Source organism: Monodelphis domestica, chromosome 2 (assembly GCF_027887165.1).
Source record: "Monodelphis domestica isolate mMonDom1 chromosome 2, mMonDom1.pri, whole genome shotgun sequence".
Classification (NCBI taxonomy): Eukaryota; Metazoa; Chordata; class Mammalia; order Didelphimorphia; family Didelphidae; genus Monodelphis; species Monodelphis domestica.
In genome coordinates, this window is record NC_077228.1 from 2349564 (window position 1) to 2372596 (window position 23033).

Consider the following 23033-nt stretch of genomic DNA (forward strand, 5'->3'; position numbering starts at 1 on the left):
ATTCATGATTTCATTCTGGCTGCTTACAGAAGAACGCTTTGTCTCTGTCACCGTCGCCTGCCCCGCAACATCCTAAATGAAAATAAATTTAGAGCTGTCGCTGCGGTGAAAGAGCAATGGCCAAATCATATCCTGGAGCGAGAGGTTACTGCAAAATGTCTCTTGCAGAAAAATCAAACCCATCGGTTGCCTTTCAAAGGCAAATCAAGAAAGCATGGGTCACACAATCATAGGGTGACAGGGGCAAGAGACCCCGGGTGCCATGGAACAGCAGTGTAGAGCTGAAAGCATCCTTCCAAGTCGCTCCAACCAAGTTCCTCTCTTTCAAGAGGAGAAAATTGGAATTTTTGAAGGTCAAATGATTTACCCATTGACACATAGGAAGTAAGTGGAAAAACTGGGATTGGAACCCAGGGCTTCTGTTCTCAATCCACCATTGTCTCAACCGAGGCTACAGTCCTTTTCTTTGAACATTAGCTAGGTTAAGACTTCACCCCCTGGCTCTGAATGAAAATTACCACTCAAAAAAAAAAAGGAAGGAAAAATCTTAATCATTTGAATCGAGTTGTATTAGCCTGTGGCAGATATGCTTGCTGTTTGCCCTGGATAGGAGGAACTTTCTTTGTGTGGCAAAATCCTTGAGATCTAGTCATGTCTATACCCATTCTCTTTCTCGTGGCTTCAAGCCTTGCTTCAAAGGATTTGATTGTGGAAGGACTTTAGTGGCTTCTCCCACCTCCCTTTGGTTAAGAGACTTCTACAAGTCCTTTAAGTCACATTAGCAGAGTCACATCTCTGACTCCAAATCCAATCATGTGCCCAAGGGACCAAGTCATCATTGCTTGAACACAGCTGACTCCCAAATCCACATCTCTAGCTTTGGCTTCTCTTCTTTTCCCTATCCACAAAGCGCTCATTGCCTGCTGTGTGACTTTGGGAAAGTTGCTTTCTCTCTCTGGGAGCTTCAGTTTCTGCATCTCTAAAATCAGGGAGCAGTACTTGATGCCCACTAAGTCCCCTTCCCAGTCTTGAGACTAGAAACTTATTAGGCTCAAATGTTTTAAGAATCAATGATTTTAAAGCCTGGGACCCTCTCCGCCACTGCAGATTGCGACTCTCCTCTAAGCAATAATCTTTTTAAGAACTGGCATGGCGCAGACATTCATTGCTCTGGAGCCAACCAGCTGATGAATGAGTAAACAAGGCTGGTGCTCTGACTACTCGCCTACAACCCGTATCCAGGGTTATATTCCAACTAATTAACCAATCAACAGACATTTATGACATTTATAAATGCTATGCATGCAGCACTGGGCTAAGCTATGCAACAGAGGTATAAAAGGGGGGGGGGGAGTCCCTGCCCTCAAGGAGCTCCCATTCTAGTGGGGAAAACAGTATGTATCTAGGTAGGTAAATGTATGATACATTCACGAAGAATAGATGAAACATAGCCCCAAAGGGGAAAGCTATAACATCTAGGGCAACTGGGAAAGTCTTCTGCAGAAGGTGGGTTTTGAGATGGTTTTTGAAGGAAATTGGAAAAGGCAGAAGGCTGTGCTGAGGAGGGAGAACATTCCAGATCTGAGACCTGTAGAACTTGGCAGAATGTGCCAGAGCTTCTGTTCCATGGGGATAATCCTAGAGAGCACCCAGAGGTCACCTCGCCCTATGATGTGGCTTTCGAGTATGACTATTGTGGAGCAATGTGACAAAATGCCCTCCAAGTTTCCTCATGACCTTCTTAGCTTCATTGTACATTTCCTTTACTCTGGATTTACCACTGGTGTACAATTTTTGATTTAATTTTGCTTGTCTTGTCTTCATCTAAAGTTCAATATAGCCAGTTGCCAAGGAAATCTTGATGATTTCTCCCTGGTAATCTCTTCTCTTCACTCTTTCCTCCTTCCTCCTCCTCCTCCTCCTCCTCCTCCTCCTCCTCCTCCTCCTCCTCCTCCTCCTCCTCCTCCTCCTCCTCCTCCTCCTCCTCCTTCTTCTTCTTCTTCTTCTTCTTCTTGTTCTTCTTCTTCTTCTTCTTCTTGTTCTTCTTCTTCTTCTTGTTCTTGTTCTTCTTCTTGTTCTTCTTCTTCTTCTTGTTCTTCTTCTTCTTCTTGTTCTTGTTCTTGTTCTTGTTCTTCTCCTTCTCCTTCTCCTTCTCCTCCTCCTCCTTTCTTCCTCCTCCTCCTTCTCTTCCTGTTCATTTGTAAAATCATTTGACAATCATTTTTATGTGTTTGCTATATTTTCAGTACTATCCTAGGACCTGAGGATTTAGAGAGACATACATAAAACAGTCTCTGCCTTCAAAGAAATATTCTATAGGGGAAAGGAACATGATATTATCTAGTCGATGTGAATATATTGCCAATCAAGGCACTGAACATGTATTAATTATTATGTGCCAAGAACTGTGCTGAGTGCTAGAGACACAAAAGGAACAAAAAGGCCCAAAGAAGGCTGGATGTGTTTTGAAGGCAGGTGCACAAAAGACAAAAGGTGCATTAATGTCTCACTAAAATTGTCCAATCTGGACTGGGGCTTTGTCTTTTTTTCAGCGGGGCTCATGGGAGGGAAAGACAAATACCCGCCAAATAAAAAAGGGAGCCATTCAAACTGTGATTGCAAGTGAGTTTCTTAGGTGAGGCTAGAAACTAAGGGGGCCAAGGAAGTCTTTCTTAAGAGGTAGAACGTTGGCTGCCTTTCTAAGGAAGCCAAGAATTCCAAGCCTAGAAATAAGCACATCTCAGGACTGCAGGTGAGCCTGTGCCACTAGAGGAGAAAAAACACGCTCACGCGCCCTCAATCAATAGATCAACAAGGCAAGACAACACACACTTATTAAATGCTTATTATGTGCCAAGAATTGTGATGCAAAAGCCAACAAAACCAGGCCCTGCCTATGAGAAGCAACAAACAAAGGGGGAATGGAGGAGGGGGAAGGGGAGAGCGCCGGGGCCCCTAAATGAGCCTGAAGATGGGAGATGGAATGCTCTGCATGGAGAGGTAGGACGGCACAGTGCCCATAGGTCACCTTGGTGCAACCCAGATGACAGGAAGGGGAAGGAGCAAAGTTCTCCACAGTTTTAGAACAATCTGAGAATACTCCAAATACTGCTTTCCTCATTTGTCCCACCAGCACTAGACATCCTTATGAGCATGAGCACGGGGTAGAATAATTGCTTTCTTCCTTGTGCCGATAAATCATTGGGGGGGGGGGATGGGTGCTGCCTCTGGGGTTGGGGATTTAGTGGAGGGTCTGTCAGGATCGGTCTTTAAGAAGTTGCTGAAAAGAAGTGCTTGCAGGGGTGAAACGGTCTGAGGCAGTGGCTAAAGAGCGAGCGATGGGTCGGAACTTTGATGGAGAGCAGCCGAGGAAAGGTGGCGCCACAAAGAGGCACGATTGTCCCCCTTTGATCAATGGGTGCACACCAAGAGCAGCCAGCAGACTTGAGCTTAGAGAACAGCGTCTTCTTCTTTCTCCATTGGATTGTGGAGGACTCAAAGGCTAATTCAACAGAGCAGACGTTTGATGGGGGCCGCGTAGGGGCTGGACACGGGGCTCTCCACCTACAGACTGCATCGCTCAGAAGAAAGTCGGCTCCTTTGAACTCAGCAATGGATGCTTTTGGCTTTTTGCCGTATGCCCAACACCGAGCGCAGTACCTGGTACATGGCAGGAGCCTAAGAAATGCTGATTGGGTTGGACTAACTCCAAAGACATTCAAATAACCACACTGAAAGAAGATGCATACGGGACAAATTGGAGACAAGGTCAGGAACACGTCGAATTTGTCTTCTCAAGACCTAGTTCAATGCCTGACCCAGATTCAAGAGGAGCAAATGTGTGTTGGTTGACTGACAGGTAAATAGAAAGTATTTTACAAATCTATATGTGTAAAATGTAAAAAATAAAACTATTCAGACATGTACATGCGTACATACACGCAGACACGAAGTCATGGAGAGGAACTTTAGTTTATTTTCAACCCTTCTGTTCCGTCTCGGAATCAGTACTGTGGATTGGTTCCAAGGCAAAAGAGTAGTAAGGGCTAGGCAATGGGGGCCAAGTGACTGGCACAGGGTCATACAGCTGGGAAGTGTCCGAGGTCAGATTTGACCCCAGGATCTCCTGCCTCTATATTTGGCTCTCAATCCACGGAGTCACCTAGTGATGGATGGACGTTATAGAAGAGCCAAATGACACGAAGATTAAGTTTCTGGGAGAACGTGCACCGGATGGACAGGCACAGATGGGTTGTGAACTGCCTTGCTGGAGGGCACAGCCACGTCATGCCATCTTGGATCTATTTGAGCATTTGCATATATTCATGGGAGCTGGTGGTGTCACTGTGCACAGAATCCTGGGCGGTGAGCCTCGAGTTCAAATCCCTCCTCAGGCATATTCTAGTGAGGTGAAACCAGGTTAACCTCTGTCTTCCTCAGCCTCCTCATTTGGACTGGGGAAAGCAATAGCCCATTTAACCAGAGTTCTTGTGAAGAGGAAATGATCATGTGTGTGTACACATGCATATGTCCATGTGTGTGACTCTACATGTGTATGTACATACTTATACACATGTGCAAACCTCAACATGCTATTACAGGGTTAGCTGTCCTCATGGTCACCATCATCCCCTTCACTCTTGAATCCCCAATATGGGGATTAATACAGCAGAGTGAGGGGCGCAGCGGAGTAGTCAGTGGCGTCTCAGCTTCACCCGCTATTCCAATGAGATGCGGTACCTGGACTCTTATAAGTGGGTGACCTTGGACAAGTCACGTTCCCCTCGGTGGTCCAGGCACCTGTCAGACTATGAGCGATGGAGGAGTCGCCGATCTGCCTGGGTAAGGGCCAGTGGTGAGCCGCAGTGGGCACACTCCCTCCGTTTGGGAAGCCAGGCTCCTCCTCTTGTCTGTGCTCTTCCCAAGCGATGGGATTCTGGGGGGAGAGTCCCCGGGGTTCTTGTTCCCCAGCGCCCAGTGCCATGCTGAAAGGGAAGCCGATGAAAGGAGAGCATCTACTCCCCTCCTGGGGCTGGGTAATGGGAGCCCCAAAGGTTCCCATAGGAATGCACTTCTTTTATTTAGGTGCTGCCTTGGCAGAGGCACAGGTTGGCACAGATAACGAGGCGGCCCTCGGCTTTGGACACGTTCTCTTCCCCGCACTCCTGTGTCCGTGGCTCTGTCCTCCTTCTCTTTTCCTACGTCCCGGGTCCCAGGATCATCTCACCCAGGGCCAAGAATGGGTGATCCCAGAACTATAGACCCAGCAGCTCTAGTCCTCCACCTGACCTCCCCAGCTCCCTTTTCCATACCTTCTGGCCGTCCATTGGTCAGCCTGTGCCTCTGTGGCCTCCTCTGTAAAGGGCCGTTAGAGTGGGAGCTCGTGGAAGGCAGCTGCTCTCCCTCGTACCTCCAGGACAGCGCAGTGCCCGGCACTGAGGAGGCCTCCAATAAAGGTTTCATTGGCTATCGGGCCGGGTCATGCTTGCACTCATCGCTGGTTCCAAGGGGAATCTGAAGAGCGACAATAAGGAAGGGGCTCGGATGCTGGGAGAGGTGAGAATCGTAACTTCTTTTCAAATGCATCAAGGGAAGTTTTCTGTAAGAGAGACACGCACGTGCCCAGGGAAAAGCTGAGCAGGGGCGTCATGGAAAGAGGGACCCCCGGCCTATCCGCCCCTGGAACTCCTCTTTCTGAAAACGTAACTAAACTCGGCCAATATCCGTTGTGTATTGATGGGCACGTGGAGGCCGGCCATTAGAGAGCTATCCTTGGAAGCAGGAGAGCGCGCTCGGTGCTCCTAAGCATCCTCTCATATCACCCTCTCCCTGTGACAATCTGCATCGCTGCACCAGGAGTTCCTTACTCTAGACCCAAGGGGAAAAGATCCCTTCCCCATCTTCACCAGACATGCTTTGAAACCATTCCCAAAGCCCAAAGCATTGGCCGTCCCTTTTCCCTTCTCTTCTGACAGTTTGCTCTGCAGGGAGGTATCTAGAATAACTTCAAGCTACTTGTGCTGTTTCAGGCAAAAGCCTATTTGCCCGATCAGACCGAATACTCGATTGTATAATCTGCATTCAAACCCTGCCTTTCGGAAGGGAAATGGCTTCACTGAGGGAGCCCGCCCACATTTTGACAAGCTTTTGAAATGAAAATACCGGTTGCTAGAGTTCCACTGCCCCGGCACTCCTTTAAAAGGAAAAAGAGGCCCCGCGTTACTAAAAAAGAACTTTACTGAAACTCAATTAATCATTGGCAATATCACTTATTCTCCTAATCGACGGAAAAACAAAGGTCTGTCGGCACCAGATGTTTCTGAATTTTGCAGATGCGTATGCGGCCGCTGGAATCTTTCAAGGTTTGCTCAAAATATGCTTTCAGGTCTCTTTTTGTGAAACTTTGACAGGATAATAGAATTAGATTTGCTGAATTTCACTAAACTGTGAAGTAATGTGCCATCAGATTCACTTACTCCTCAAAAAATATGTCTTTCTGAGAACATTCATCAATCTAGCTTTTCAACCCCTAAACACGAAGCTCTGAAACCAAAAAGGATGACTTAATCAGTTACAGCAGTGACAGGATGTTAAACACTTAGCACTCCGGCATTGTACTGCCAGCTGCCTCGTGGAAAATGGAGACTTTCTAAGGTTTGGTTAAAAAAGCACAGTCCTACTTCCAGAGGAAGGCAAAACATTGATCTGTTGCAGATGTGGGCCCTTTGAGGAAGTGATCTGGGTGGGCTTAATAGCTCTTGATCCTGGGGAGAAGTTGCAGACATGGTTTCGAGTGTGGCCTCAGTCTCCTGGTCCCCAAACCTGCAGTGTGACCGGCACCTGCATCCAGTAAAATCCTTTATATCTTCTCCAGACACCTCGGCCCCTGCTCAATGCCCCCTTGACCCTCAGGGAGGCAGCTAGCATATCTCAAGTTTCTGGGATGCTCAGCTGATTTTAAGGCCTTGGTCTCCCTCAAATGCTCTATCAGGTGTCCAAAAGCACCAGCAAGTTCCAATGCTGAAGAAATTTGTTTCTTACAGAATGGAACCTTGGGAGGGATGCTACCAAGGTAGCAAGAAGGATGGAAGATTTGGAGCGCTCAGCTGATTAACAGCATGACAGGCACCAAAAGCCAACTACAGGACGAGCTTGTCCTCTACCATAAGCACTGGTGGGGTGAAGAAAGTCCCCTGGGGGTGCTGGAATGGTGGAATGGATGGAGCACTGTGCTTGGGAGTCAGGAAGGCAGGGTTTGAGTCACATTAACCACTGAGAAAGTGGATTCGTTTCTCTTCTATAGAATTCTAGCCTCAGTTTCTTCTTCTATAGAATTAGAGGGTTGACCCGCTGTCACAAAAGAGCAGTAATGAAACCAGAAAGAATGTCCTCGAGTAGCCCTTTGGGCTGGCAGAGTTGCACCAGGATAACTAGGAATGGCCGGATACGTCCATAATTCTCAGAGTGATTCGTAAAGGGATAGCCAGTATCTGCCAGTCAGCAGTTGGACAGGGACGTGTGCTTCTGTTGTATGGCTTGGGAACCATTCTTCACCTCAGCTCGGCTTCCACCACAGTTTCGTCCCGCCCATTTGAGCTTTTCTAGTGATCCTCTCTGAACTCGCCGAGTGTTCTATCTCCAGGAATGCTGAAGCTGCCGCACACTGGCTCACGATAATTGATTATTAAATTGTCGGTGGGAACATTTAAGCCTGGGAAGTCAGCAAATGCTGCTAAATAAATCATGCTTTGATTTCTTGTTTTGTTGATTGTCTAAACTCATGAGTGATGGCCAAAGGGTCAACAACACAGGCTGAGCTTAAAAGTGGATCTTGAATCCATTTTTTCAGAGATCCAATTGTTAAATTCTTTCTAGCATGCCCTGGATTCTGTCGTGCCTGACATTGTGCTGGTATGTGGAGGGATTAGGCAGACGCCCCAAAGATGGGAAAGGGTCATTCCCAACATGGGTGTGAGTGTTCAGGATGGTAAACCAAACCAAGATGTCAATCGGTACTTGGGGGCTCGGGGTACTGAGACCCAAGAAGATGGAAGGCTGGTCCCTGGGGGAGGGCTTCAAGACTCATCAACCTGTATCGGGTGAGAGTGGAATCATGATGAAATGAATCGGCCCATCAGCAGACACTTCCTACTTGTCCAGCTTCTTCCTGACAGGATGCCGTGAGCTGCAGGTAGAAATACAAAGCGCTGAACCATTCCTACTCTTCGGGGCAGACTTGGCTCCGATGACCTTTGCTTCTAGTGCGGCCTCGGGCCATCATTCCGCTTCTCCTGGAAGGGCTTCCTTTCCTCATCTGTCCCAGGAAGGGGGCGGACGCAATGGTCTCTGAAGCCCCCTTCTAGCTCCAGGTTCTGCCATCTGGTGAAGCCAGGATGGAGAGAAAGCCGGATGCTTGGCTTCCCCAATCATTCCACTTCCATGGTTTACATTCTGCAATGGCACTGGACAGCGAGGGGTCCTTGTCTTTGACTGCGACGGTGGCAGGAGAGCCCCATCCACACTCCCTTTCCTCCCAGCTCAAAAGCAAACAGCATAGATGGAGGATGCCTGCTCTCGCTCTAGCCTCGTACCCAAAGCCATAATGAAGCAGTGAGACAGGACTCCGTGCCAGGGCCTGCTTGGGCTTTTGTCCCTGCATGCCAGAGCCTGGCCTAGAGGAGGGAATCAAAGAATGAGGGAGTCGAGAGAAGTCACTGAGCGTCCGAGTCCACATCGTGTGATTCTGGGAGGGGGACCCTGGGGCGACCACTGCACGGCTGGGGGCCCAGAGGGAGGACCGCCAGGTGAGGGGCAGCCCCGAGAGCTGTGCAGCTGGCCAGACCTTCCTGGAGCCGCAGGTGCCCTCTCGTGCCCGTCTCCCTCCTTGTTTGGCCAACATCCTCTCCAAGCGGAGTCCATGAGGCGCCTCCTGCACAGACTCTTCCACACGTCACTGCTGAGGTCTGGCCCAGCCTTGGGCTCTGCATCTGTATTATCAAGATCTGAGAGTGAGCTGGTAGAGCTCTTGGCCAGCTCAGGGCTTACACTGAAACAGCTAAGGCAAGAAGGCCATCACAGGCCCCACAAGCCTTCATTCTGCCTCTGCTTAAGGACCTTCCCTGGGACGGGGAACTCACTACCTCCAGAGGCAGCCTCATCCATTTGAGAATAGTTTTTCCTGGCAAACCCTTTTCCCATAGGGACAGTGATACCTTGGAGAGGTCCCTTGCTGCCCCACCTCCCCTTGGCTGGGAGAGCCTATCAGGCGGTCATGGTCAGGGCAGCATTTGCCTCTGGAGCCCTGGAGGCCTGCGCTTGGCTCTCTGGGAGCCACAAGTCAGAGTGGCTGCCAGGCCATGAGAATGGACCGCTTTCTGACTGGTGCCTCTTTGGGCAGGGGAGGAGGCGGCTGAGAGGGCCCAAAGCAGCAGCCATTGGGCTCTAATGGGGGAGGAGGGGCGCCGAGCTTCTCGGGCTCTGTGGCCTCACAGGGGCCCAGGAAGGCCCCTTCTCAGCTCCTCCTGGACCCGTAAGGGGAGCTGAGGGAGGCCCCGCACCTTGCGGAGGAGGCAGAAGGAGGGAGAGGGAGGAAGCAGAGGGGCCACGAGGGCCAGGGAGAAGCCCCGGGGGACTGGGGCTCCTCACCAGCCTCAGAGATCAGAGCTCATCCTTCCGGCCTCGGAGACTTTCAGGGATGCTTCCCCGCCCTTCCTCTTACTGGAAACCTGGCAACTGTTGCCATGCAAGCCGGAAGCCTTGGCAACAGCAGCAGGAGGAGAGTCGGACCTCAGGGAGGCGGAGCATCAACTCCGGGCCCCAGTGCCTGGGCCAGGCCCGCAGCCCAGGCCTTCGAGCCAATCCCTCACGTTCTAGATGAGGAACCGGAGGCCCCAGTGGGCCAAGGAAGCGAAAGCCACAGCTCGGAGGCTGGAAGAGAGCTGCGGGCCACCTGGGCTCGGGGAGAGCACGTGGCCTAGAAGGGCGCTGGCCTGGCCTCGGCCAAGCTGACAGTCCCCCAAGCCAAAGGGGCTGGAGGAGCCCCACGGCCAAGCCTCGTTGGGTCTCTTTGATCCGTTACCTCCCAACAGACAAATCCACCGGGAGGGAGGGAAAGCCTGGATCTCCCGGAATAGGAGCTGGCCTGGTTCTGAGGTTCCCGCTTCATTTGGGGGAGGGGGCCTGGCCGCCCCATCCCTCCAGGACCGCCATTTCACTTCGGGCGGTGCCCGAGGGCGCGGCCTTCCCAGGCTCCTTTGCGTTAATAACTATTATGGAGGCCTTAGGCTGGGGGCGGGGCTGATGAGTCTGCTAAGGGCAGCGGCGAGGCTGAAGGACCTCCAAGGAGGCTCAGTTACGCCGCTCGGAGATGGTGCCCATCGGCGCCTCCCCTTCCTCCTCCTCCATTGGCCCCCACCCCACCCCAAGACCCGTTCTCTTTAGGATATAAAAGAGGCTCAGAAGCACCAATCACCAGTCAGGAGGCACACAGCAGAGTAGCACAGAAGCTTGCAGTGGCCCATGAGGCCGAGCTATTAGTGTGAAAAGACTAAGCCCTTTGGTCAAATATCTTCCCCCCTCTCCTCCCTCGTCCCCCAAGCCTCCATCAGGAAGAAAGTAGCCCCAAAGCAGCCCAGCTCCTTTCTTCACTGCCTCCACAGAGAACATAACCAGCCTTTCTAGCCAGTGCGAAGGAGGGGAGATCCAAAGACCAACTTCCAACCTCCAACCGGCCAAGATTGTTAACATCCTACTGGAAGCGCAGGATGGGCTGCGGCTTGGGGAGCTTCTCCTGGTTCACAGGCTCAAGCAATCAAAGTCCCAGCTGGAAGAGATTAAAGAGTGAGTCATTCAGTCCTTCATTCCTCAGGGTTTCTAGAGCAGGAATCCTGGGCAAGGCTTAGAGAACAGAAGGAAGCACACCGGAGAGCTAGCCCAGGCCTCAAGGAGCTTCCATTCCAGGGCCGAGGCAACATATACACAAATAAGGAAACTATTTCCGTTTGCTTGGCTTCCTTTATTTTCCCATTATATTATATTATGCTATTATTCCCATTATTTTATGTTATCTTATTATCATTATATGGTATTCCCATTGTTTTCTTATGCATTTCAGTGTGATTCTGAGACGGGGCCTTGAGCTTCACCAGACTGCCAGAGGGCTCCATCACACAGACATGACCAAGAACTCCTGTGGGAGCTGGGGAAGGGGGGGGGGCATCAAGAAAGGTTTAACGTTGGAGGGAGCTCCTGAGCCGAGCCTACCAGGAGGCTAGAAGGAGTCTAGAGAGCACGCCAGGAATGGGAAACTATGGGGTGTTCTTGTTTGGGGAATGTGTGAAGGCCTGCAAATAGAGATGGGGGCAGGTGTGGAGAGTTGTCAATGGGCAACATTGCCTTCTAGAAGCAATAGGGAGCCAAGGATATTCTGGAGCAAGGCAGGGGCATGGCCCGTCTCATTTGAGGAGTGTCAGTTGGGCAGCTTTTGAGGCTGCCTGAGAGAGGAGAGAGAACAGGGACAGGGCAGCAAACCAGGAGGCTGTTGCAGTGGCCTGGGGGAAGCAAGTTGGAGTTTAGTGGCTGGCAATAGAGAGAAGGAAATGATACGAGAAATACTGTGGAGGAAGGACCAACAAGCCTTGGGAGAAGCCCAGCTCCCTCTGAAGGGCCCATCACAGCGGAGATGACCCCTTGGCAAGGGTGTCCAGGGATCAGAAACGTTCATTTGCTCACACGCAGTGAAGGGAACCAGGATGGAGTGCGAACGGGAGGAGGGCCTGACAGGTAAAGATTCAGAGCAGGAGAGGAGCAGGGGACCGACCATTCTTTGTGCCCAAAGAAACACCTCGAAGGTTTCCCAAGCACTTTCCTCCGCACGTCCTCCGGAGGTCGACACTCGCAATGAATCCTCTCAGGAAGTGACGTCACCAAATAATGAATGGCAGAGCTGGGACTGGAACTGTCTTCTGGCCTGAAGGACACGATTGTCCCCCCCCCCCATCAGACACAGGCCAATTCCTTTGGTGGATTCACCCTTTACTTCATTTAATTCCTTTGGCAATGAAAGAGACCTCCGAAGTGAGCAAATCGCTCTCAAGTTGAACTGACGATTCCATTCCAAGGAACACTCCCAACACAGGGATTTGTGGTCACCTCGAAAGACTGAACGAACGCCTTTCTCTTGGCCCAAGAAGCCACATTTCAGTCACTTCCTCCACCGTCTGAACTGGGGTTTCCTGAGACCTTCTTAAGACAGAACCTGTTTCCAGGGGAGCCTAAATCCATTTTGAAGAGGGGGAAGAAAATGCCAGTCGCTCCAGGCTGGCGGTACAGGGGGATCTCCTTTAGGGCCCAGAGAAGCGGCTAGTCCATCTGCTCATGGTCCTGTGGGGGGTTTCAGCCATGGGGGACGGGGGCAGAAGAAGGGAGGAGGGTGGCGCCCCCTCCACAAGCTGCCGTCTAGATCAGATCCGGAGGGACAAGCGAACAATTAGACAGTAGCCCACCAACAAGAGTGAGATCATTTCCCAGCATCGGCGAGTCCCCGGGGAATGCTGGAGCAACTGTGAGAACTGTAGGCAGGCTGGGGACGCGGAGTGCCGAGTGAACTCGTCATTAAATCCTTAACACCAGAGGGTGTTCGGCTCCCTCCAGATTGCTTAGAGAAAGGAAGCATTCATTAATGTTGCTTCCCTAGTAAACAAGGAGGGCTCAAGGTGGCCTCCATGGCTCTGCCTACACACTTCTTTGGTTTACTTCTTTTCCTTAGCACCCCCACCTGCCCCCTTACTCCGTCTCCTCCCTACGTCCTCCATCCCCCAAGTATCCAACCTTGGACTTCCTGTGAGGCACCGAAGCCTCACAGGATCATAGATTTAGAGGTGAAGAGAGGCTGGATGTCATGTCATTGGGGACCCTCATTGTGAAAGGATGAAATGGCAGTGACTTGCCCAAGGTCACACATATATAGCAAAACCAAGATTCAGATCCAAGTCCTTTTACCCCAAACCAATCAGTCTTTGTATTATACCCTCTGACACCAACTGAGAAACAGTAGTCTTCCCTTTCCTCCTCTCTCCTCTCCTCTCCTCTCCTCTCCTCTCCTCTCCTCTCCTCTCCTCTCCTCTCCTCTCCTCTCCTCTTCTCTGTGAACAGTCCTTTCTCTTTTCTTTCTTTTGATTTAATGAGGCCATTAGCCAAATATGAGCAGGCAGCACTAGACAGGAAGTCAGAAGTACTGGCATTCTGTCCCTGACTCCTAATTAAATTCCTTCTTTGTACCAGGCACCATGGTGGGCACTGAGGATACAAATGAAAAAGAGACACTGTCTCAGCCTCAAAGAAGCTACATGACTAGTCAAGTAGGTGGTGTAGTGGTGGAGTCAGGAAGAATTTACTTCAGATCTTGCCTCAGACACTTACTAGCTGTATGACCCTGGGCAAGTCACTCCCCTGGCCTCAGTTTCCTCGATCTGTAAAGTGAAGGCAACAAGAACATCTGATCCATAAGGTTGCTGTGAGAATCAAATGAGATCATGCTTACAAAACCTTAAAGTGTTACCGAAATACTTGTAGTTATTGTCCCAACTTTTCTGAGATTTGAATCCTTCATCTATAAAGTGGGGAGAATAATATTTATATTGTCTATCTGTGGACTTCGGGAGAATTCTGCCACACTTTCCCCACCAGCTTTCAGAAGACAGAAATAGCTCCCTGCTAACTGGTTGTGGATATACATGTAGGCTAACGGGAGGGAAGGGGGATCTTCTATTCCAATCCAATCTCTCAGGGGGAAACCATGTGGCACAGTAGATAGACGGCCAACCTCAGAAGGACCAGAGTTCAAGTCCAGCCTCTGACATCAACTGCTATCTGACTCCAAGAAAGGCCCTCAACCTCTCAGTGCAACTGAGATCAGAAGGTACCACCTGCCTGTTTCAATGAGACCACAGGTCTCAGACCTCTCAATTGGCCAGATATTTTCAAAGCACCTTCTGTGGGTGTAGCCCTGGTCCAGAGTTGGGGAGACAAGGGAACCAGGGACAAACAAATAGTTCTTGCCCTCAGGAAACTTGGTTTCTACTGGGGAACACAATCTGTAACGAGGGCAGCAAATACAGTGGAACTTGATGAGGGAGAGAACATAACTGACCGCAGTGGAACTAGGCTAGGACAACTGGAGCTTGGCCCCAAGAGGCTGCAATAGAGAAGTACTCAAGCAAGTGAACTTAGCCCTTAGGGGAGGAATAATTAGTTTTTGCAGAACTTGAAGAATGCTAACCAGCTGATCCTCTAACCCAGGAGTCCCCAAACTATGGGCCGAGGCCCACATGTGCCCCCCTGACGCCATTTATCCGACCCCCACCACACTTCTGGGAGGGGCTCCTCTTTCATTGGTGGTCAGGAGAGGAGCACTGGTGTGGCGGTGCCACAAAGTGTGGTGTTGCTCACGTACAGCACTACTTCCGGTGACATCATCCTTTGCATGGTGCCTTGTTCTGAGAGTAACTGAAGGAGAACGAGGCGTCTCACAAGGGATTCTGTGGCTGCACAATGGAAGACGTCAGCATGGTGAGCGGCGATCTGGGGGAGGGGATTCCACACTGTGTATTCTGCTGCCCGGTGTAGTGGTGGCAGCGATGGGCCTGTGCAAGGTGGGACAGGCCCATCCCAGCCAGCGCTGCAGCCTCCGCTATCCCAGACAGCGCTGTACGGTGTCACAGGCCCAGCACCGCCTCCACTACTGTATACAGGCATCGGAGAGCGGTGATCTGGCCTGTGACATCAGCCATGGGCCTCTGCTATGAGAAGCCCATCACTGCCACTGGGTGTTTTATAAGACATCCCCTATTTTTTGGGGGGTCAAATTAATATGAGACAGTGTCTTCTTTTAGGGGAAACATGGTAGTACAATGGCCCTCATACTCCTGGGGGCCATTGTACTGTGTAGTAATGTGGGGAGAGACTTTTGGGCAAAGGGAGGTTATAGGGGCCATTATGTTGTGCATCTGGGGGAGTATGGTTGCCCTTGTACTATGTGGGGGAAGTGAGGCGTGTGTTTTTCATATTACGGTCTATAATTACAGATCCATAAATACGGACCACAAGAGGACACACACTAGTGTTGTGCCTTCTTTTTTCCTGCCATGGAATCTGATCGCATGGGTCTTACCCACAGATTCCTGTGTGAGTTCACAGTTCATAGTGCAGTTCTCACAGGGTAGTGTGAACTGGAAGATGATGGAGGGACCAGCTCTGTAATTGTGCCGGTTCCCACACTGCACCAGTGTGAGCCTGAGGTAAAAGTGGAGTTCCACCAATATGGCCACTGGTGAGACTGAAATGATATGGACTGGGAAGGATGCACTGATGGACACAGATCAGCCTGCATTGATGGGAAGTGCAGTCTGTATGCCTCTGTGTGGGCAAAATTATTGTTGGTATATTATTTTTGTAGGAATATGTGTATATATATATATATACATATATATATATAAATATAAAGGTATGTATATATGTATTTTACTAATAGCATTTTGGAATCCCTAGGAAACAATGGTGTCAAAAAAAAGAGAAAAATTGACTCGGAGTGTAGAATATTCAAAGAACAGTGAGTTTATGATTACTTTTTCATGCAGTACAAGGAAAGAGCTGTGTGTTTGATATACCAGAATATAATGTCTGTGTTTGTGTCAAAGAATACAATTTGCATCGACACTATCAAACTCAACATAAAGATAAATATGATTGTTTGGTCAGAGATGTGAGAAAAGATAAAATATTAAAACTGAACAATACATTGACAACTCAACAAAATACTTTTGTGATGCAGAAGCAGCTAAATATTTCATCACTGTGAGCAAGTTTTCAAGTTGCCATTCATGGAGGGAGAATTTGTTAAAGAGTGCCTTCTTTCTTTTGCCAAAGAGAAGGCAGACTTATTTAGTACAGTTAATCTTTCAGGATCTACAATTACAAGAAGTATTGAAGAAATGGGAGACAATTTTGCATCAGCATTTGCAAAACTACGCAAGAAAACTTTCCTATTTTTCCTGGGCACTCGATGAAAGCAATGATGTTTGTGATTCTGCACAACTTCTAATTTTTATTTGTGGGATGAATGACAATTTCGAAGTGACAGAAGAGCTTGCTGCACTGCAAAGCATCAAAGGAACAATGACAGGAGAGGATATCTATGAAAAGGTTTCCCAAACTGAAGGATTTGGAGATGGACTGGGCTAAACTAGCCAGTGTGACAACTGATGGTGCTCCTAGCATGGTGGGGTCTAAGAAAGGAGTAATTGTTCACATTAACCAAGAGATGGACAAACGTAACCATTCTTATCCAATAGCCAAACACTGTCTCATCCACCAACAAGTAAGTGCTGCTATGTAGTAAATCACTGAAGTGGGACTCTGTTATGAAAATTGTGGTATCTTGTGTTAACTTCATCAAGAGCTAATGTATTAAATCCAGACAATTTCAGAAATTTCTGTCTGAGCTAAATGTTGTCTATGAAGATGTTCTGTACCACACAGAAGTCCATTGGCTGAGTCGAGGGAGAGTTTTGAGACATTTCTATGACTTACTTCCACAGATGACAGCTTTTATGCTTTCAAAAAACAAAGAAGTACCAGAGCTCAATGATGCAGAATGGAAATGGCAGCTCGTCTTTCTGACAGGTGTTACAGAGCTACTCAACAGTTTCAATGTGCAACTTCAAGGAAAAGGGAAGCTCATCTGTGATATGCAGTCACATGTGAAAATATTTGAAGTAAAATTAGACCTCCTTATCAAACAAGTGAAGGAGGAAAATTTCTGCCATCTCTCCTTAACTCAAAATCTGTTAGCGGAAAAACCCTTGACTGCATTCCCAAAAGAAACATGTGTGGATTCACTGGAAGGGTGGCAAAAGGAGCTCCAATTCAGATTTAAAGAGCTTCATCTCCAGGAACAGGATGTACAGCTTTTCCATAACCCAGTCTCTATTGACATTGAAGATGTGGATACAATTTACCAAATGGAACTGGCTGACCTGCAGAATTGTGACTGAAAGACGCATTGAAGTCAAGCATCTTGCCTGTCTTCTCTGCATCTCTCCCCTCTGAGACATCGCAGGAACTACACACTCAAAATGGCAACCATCTTTGGCAGCTCTTATGTCTGTGATGGATCTTTTCCAGAATGAAACATCTGAAATCTCCAACCAGATCTAGACTAACTGATGCACACTCACATCACTTGTTACGGCTAGCAGTGACAAGTATGGAAGCAGACACTGACCATCTCATTAGCCAAAAGCCGGCCCAGAGTTCCCATTGGAATACTGGTCAATTGGTTGATTTAAATTTACTTTTTCTTTATCTTAAATATTGTATTTGTTCCCGTTTTGTTTTTTTATTTTAAAATAAGATCTGTGCGGTGTGCATAGGGATTTGTTCATAGGTTTTTAATAGTCTGGCTCTCCAACAGTCTGGGGGACAGTGAACTGGTCCCCTGTGTAAAAAGTTTGGGGACCCCTGCTCTAACCAGAGGATCCCCTTTTCTGCTGCTTCTCCATCTCCACTTTGGCTATCCCACTTGCCTGGAAGGACCACTTACCTCTGGGACCAGTACATGCAGGATCTGGCATTCAGGGCGTACTCGAGTTCGAAACGGCTTCGGAGGGCGGCGACATGACTGCGACTGGGGCCTCCCCGGCTCTCCAGGCAGTCAGAGGATGAGGAAGGAGACAGAGATCCACTGCTGTTGCTTGATGCAGGAGACATCAGCTGCATAGAGAAAGGGACTTTTCAATCCTTAAGCAAAGCAGACAGGCTTAAAAATGGAGGCTAAGCAAAGGTGGTCGTACTTTAATCTCTAGACTGGGATTTCTTTCAGCTTAATTTCCATGCACCTGGAGTCTTTTCGGTGTTTCCTTTTATCCTCTGTCACTTAGACAAGGCTGATTCTATGCGCTTTTGAGACCTGGGCTTTTTGCCCCCCGACTTGGCCTCCTAAAATGCCTTGTTCCGAAGTCAAGTTTACAAAATGAATGAATGAGGGCAGGCTTCCCTAAGAACTGACTTTGGAGCCAAAAATTAGCTCTAGACCAGGTGGGGGAGCCGGAGGGAGCCATTGCACTGGGCTTGGTCTCAGTTTCTCAGTCTGTAAATTGGAATATATGTCGCCACTAACCTCACAGTGCTGTCGTGAGAATTAAATTAGACAGTTCAAAGTGTTGCAGAGCTCTGAAGTTCTCTAGGAATGCCATTTGATCACAATAACCACCTCTGCTTTGTTGAAAAAAAATGACTGTAACTCCATGAAATCCCCAATTGATAAGTGGCCAAAAGTGGGAAGTTTGGGGATGAGGAAATCAAAGAAGTACACACACACACACACACACACACACACACACACACACACACACACACACACACACGTTCTAAATCACCATTGAGTAGAGAAATGCACATCCAAAGGCCTCTGAGATATCATCTTGTACCTATTAGATTGGCCAAATAATAAAAGGGCAAAATGGCAAATGCTGGAGGAAATGTGCAAAAATGGGGCCACTGATTAAGACCCTGTTGGCTGATGTGTGGGCTGATCCAGCCATTTTGGAGAGCGGTCTAGATTTATGCCTAACGTGTTAGAAGACTGGGTACACTCTTTGACCCGGAGACATCACTCCTTGATTTACGTCCTAAGACGATCAGGAAAAAGGAAAAGAACCTCCATGTTCTAAAAGATTTACAGCAGCTCCCTCTGTGGTGGCAAAGAACTGGCCATCCAAGGGATCCCCACCCACTGGAGAATGGAGGCCCGAGCTGTGGCATATGGTGGTGATGGAATACTGCTGCTCCAGAAGAAATGGCGATCAGGTTAATTTTTTTAAATGGAAGACCTACATGAAGTGATGAAGAGCAAAATGAGCAGAACCAAGAGAACATTCTTTAGAGCCCCAGAAATATTCTTTATGTCCACCTCGAAAGAAAGAGCCGATAAATAGAAATGAGCAAGGCATGGCTTTAGAGCTACTTGTGTCTTTTTTGTCAAATAATGCCTTTTCTAATGGGGGAGGGGAAGCAGAGAGTCATCTGGGTAGTTTAGTGTAACAAAAAACATTTTTGTTGTTCAAAAACGACTTTCATTTAAAAAGAATTTCTAGGGCACTTCTAAGAAGGATTTGGTTCACAAAACCTTGATTATATCTTAGTTTTACCCAATTTAATTGTCTTAATCTCTTGATCATCCATAATTATTATGCATCTCTTTAGAGGTTGTATCTCCTCCTGTGTCCTGGTGGAGCGGAAGCTCCTTGAGGGCAGTGACTTTTCTCCCCGACATTTGTCTTTGTAGCACGGGCAGGACAGCCAGGTGGCTGGAGTAGGGGCAGCTGAACGGGGGTGGGGATTCAGACTCTCGGTAAATCACTTTACCTTTCTGGTCTCAGTTTCCTCATCTGTTAAATGAGGATCATGATAACAGCACCTACTCCATTGGAGGACAGAATAAGAGCACAAAACCCTTTATAAACCTTAATGTGATCTGTAAATTCGCTCTATAACTCTCATCGGTGAAGTTGTTTTCAATTGTGTTTGAGTCCTTGACCCCATTTAGGGTTTTCTTGGCAAAGCTACTGGAATGAGCTGCCATTTCCTTCTCCTGGCCATTTTACAGATGCAGAAACTGAGGCAAACAGGGTCCCACAGTTAAGAAGTGTCTGAGACTGCATTTGAGCTTGGGTCTTTCTACTCCAGGCCTGGTGCTCTATCCACTGCACCACCTAGTTGCCTCCTCTGCATACTGTATGGTGCTTGATGAATAAATCCTATTGGATTACTCTTGCTCTCTGACGCGATTTAATTCAACAGACATTTTCATTAAGTGCCTCACCACTGCTAGGCTTTGGGATGTAACTCCCTCCAAAGACTCGTCCATCCACTGTTTAACGCGATAAACACCTAAGAATCTTTGAGGCAAAGGCTGGATGACCACTAGTGGGCACCCCTTTAGTTAGCCTGGGATTTCCCATCTGGGGTTCACCGAAGGGCGTGATGGCTTCTGAGGTTCTTTCCAGTCCTCCCATTCTGTGACTGTGCCAAGATTGAGGACTGCCCATGGCCGGATGAGAGAACCTACTGGAAAAGAACGATACTAGGAAGGGCTGCTGGGAGGAAAGTCAGCCACGGAGGAGCAGCATGGGAAAGGAACGTTCCGTAGTATCCACTGTGTTTGCAGTTCTAACGTGCACCAGCGGTAGCTGCAGTGCCTGCCACCGCCCAGCCCAATTGGGCGGCCCAAGGGTTTCTGCACATTTGCACACTGAAATTTCAGAAGATGTGGGAAGAGGTGCCAGGTGGACAGGCACCTTGCCAAACAAGAGAAGCAAACCAACACACGGCCACGCTCGGCCCAGATCCCTGCTGCTGCTGCTGCTGGAGATTCCGGATTCCAATACGGTCTCTTAAGTGGGTCGCCACACTTTCCTCCAATGGCTCCCTTTGGGTCAGACCTAAGCCGGGTCATTGGTTAGTTTTACCATAGGGATCACTTCTGCTCTTTGAGAGGCTTGGAGAAGCCTCAGCAGAGACAGCTTCGGAGTCCTTCTATTGTCTGTGCTATTTCAGTGTCGGAGGGGAGTTCTGGGGTCATTTCCCCCAGATGGACCTGGACAAGAGTCCTCTCTACAACGGACTAGGGAAATGGTGGTCCAGCCTCCACTGGAAGAATTCCAATAAGGGGGAAGAGGTCCTCAGGACACTTTGGAAAGCTCCACTGGTTGGGAATCTATTCTCGATTCCCCTGGCTGTCCCTAGGTCTGTCCTCTGGAGCCTAACTCGAGGAGGGGAAGGAAGGTCTATTCCCCTTCCATGTTCGAGGCCTCAATATCTTTGAAGTCAGTTTTACTTTCCCCTTAAGCCTTCTCTTCTATGGTTTAAAAGATCGCCAGTTCCTTCTACAGAGCCTTGCACAACAGCATGAGGTTGAACTTAAAGTCTTATGTGCCAGACAGAATGTAGAGCTTGTAGTCAAGGAGACCTGGGTTCAAATCTTGTTTTAGACATTTAATAGCTGCACCATGTTGGGCAAATCCCTTAACCCTCTTTGACTTAATTTCTTCATTTATAAAATTAGGGTGTTTGACTTGGGAGCCTTTCAAGGATCCTTCCTAAAGGGTCCTTCCCTTCCTAAAGTGAGGAACTGATGAGTCCTTTATTTTCAAAATGATCTTGGGCTTTTGGAATCCTACAAATTCATTACAAAGTTGGAAAAGAACCTCATTTTCCCTCACAAGATGGAGGCAGCATCGCCTTCTATTTAGAGCAGAAAATGCTACTCCCATTCCCACCCTTTCTAAGCTCTGTTGGGATTTTTCACTTGTCTGTTCCTTCTTCCCCTTACATATGTAAGCAGAGAAGATGGCACCTGGGTAGGAAGGGTCGTTCCCCTCTTCTTCTAGAGTTCTTCACTACAAATAGGAAATAAAAAGGAAAGAAGGGGAACGGAGTTTGCATTTGGGAAACTGCTTCGTACGGATCAGTGCCCATGCTTGTCTCTGCTCTGCCCGTTTTTGACGCTCGCCTTTGGCCCTGCTCCTACTAGTAACCTGAAGTAGAAAATGGAAGTCATTATGCGGCAAATTCAAGCTGGCAGCTCCTCCCTCTGAAGGAGAACAAACAAACAACCCGGCAAACCCAGCGCCAAAGGTTTGGCCCCTTCTGTGGCATCGTCACTTCTGGAGAAAGCAAGGAGAGCGCATTTGTGTAAAGCAGACAGATTCTCCACCGTCCTTTGGAATGGCTTTATCTTCATTTCTCATTGGGTCTTTGGTGGCTCTTGTGATGTAAACCGGTCATCTAGTCATGAGACTGGTCTGGAAGCAAACATGTTTATAGGGACCTGCCTAAAGAGCCATGTACATATGCATATATGTATGTATTTTAAACATGGCTAGGGCCTCCCTCCATTTACCCTTTTGTAAGCTCAGATGTCTACCTATGGGGCTCTCCTGAGACAGGTCATGCCTGTGTTTGCTGGATGGCTTCTCTCTGGCTCCTCTTTTATCATTTACTATATTGCACCAGGATGGAGCCATCTGTGCATGCTGCCTTTTGGGGGGGCTCTGCAGGAAATGTCAATAAGAACCACAAAGGCTGAGATCCCAGCCCAGCTCGCTTTTCTGAAGTATCACCTACCTGGCAGGCCCAGGGACCACCTGAATATGTAGGCTGTGGTTCCCCATTAAGGGTGGCCACCCAGACAAACTCACCTCAATGTTGCAAAGGCATTCTTCCAGTTTAGTCACAACTTCAGAAAATTCTGGTCTTCCCTGTAAAGAAAGGAAGAAGAAAGGAAGTAAGTAAGTAAGTAAGTAAGGAAGGAAGGAAGGAAGGAAGGGAGAAAGGAAGGAAGGAAGGGAGGGAGTGAGGGAGAGAGGGAGGGAGGGAGGGAGGGAAGGAGAAAAGGAGGAAGGAAAGGAGGAAAGAAGGAAGGAAGAGAGGAAGGAAGGAAGGAAGGAAGGAAGGAAGGAAGGAAAGGAGGAAGGAAAGGAGGAAAGAAGGAAGGAAGAGAGGAAGGAAGGAAGGAAGGAAGGAAGGAAGGAAGGAAGGGAGGGAGGGAGTGAGGGAGGGAGGGAAGGAGAAAAGGAGGAAGGAAAGGAGGAAAGAAGGAAGGAAGGAAGGAAGGAAGGAAGGAAGGAAGGAAGGAAGGAAGGAAAGGAGGAAGGAAAGGAGGAAAGAAGGAAGGAAGAGAGGAAGGAAGGAAGGAAGGAAGGAAGGAAGGAAGGAAGGAAGGAAGGAAGGAAGGAAGGAAGGAAAGGAGGGAGGGAAGAAGGAAGGAAGGAAGGGAGGGAAGGAAGGAGGGAGGGAAGAAGGAAGGAAGGAAGGAAGGAAGGCAGGCAGGCAGGCCAGCCTTTATTTTCTCCCTCTCTGGCAAGAATAAAAGAATGACAATTGTCTTTGACAGTTTGAAAATGGGGGTATTTGCATTTGCAAAGAGGAAGAGATTAACAATAAAGTATATTTTTATTAAAACATACTCTTGTATT

The 23033-nt window shown here is 48.5% G+C and overlaps 1 protein-coding gene across 4 annotated transcripts in view; it reads right to left on the bottom strand.

Annotated features, from left to right (window-relative positions):
* The window catches only part of TNNI3K (TNNI3 interacting kinase), a 248625-nt gene that overhangs the window by 11975 nt on the left and 213617 nt on the right, over positions 1-23033 (bottom strand). For all 4 annotated transcript variants that reach the window (XM_016428860.2, XM_016428862.2, XM_016428858.2 and 1 more), the window contains 2 exon segments: positions 22257-22316; positions 17600-17769 (listed from right to left, as the gene is read on the bottom strand). In XM_016428860.2, the coding sequence (XP_016284346.2) occupies positions 17600-17769; positions 22257-22316 (230 nt within the window).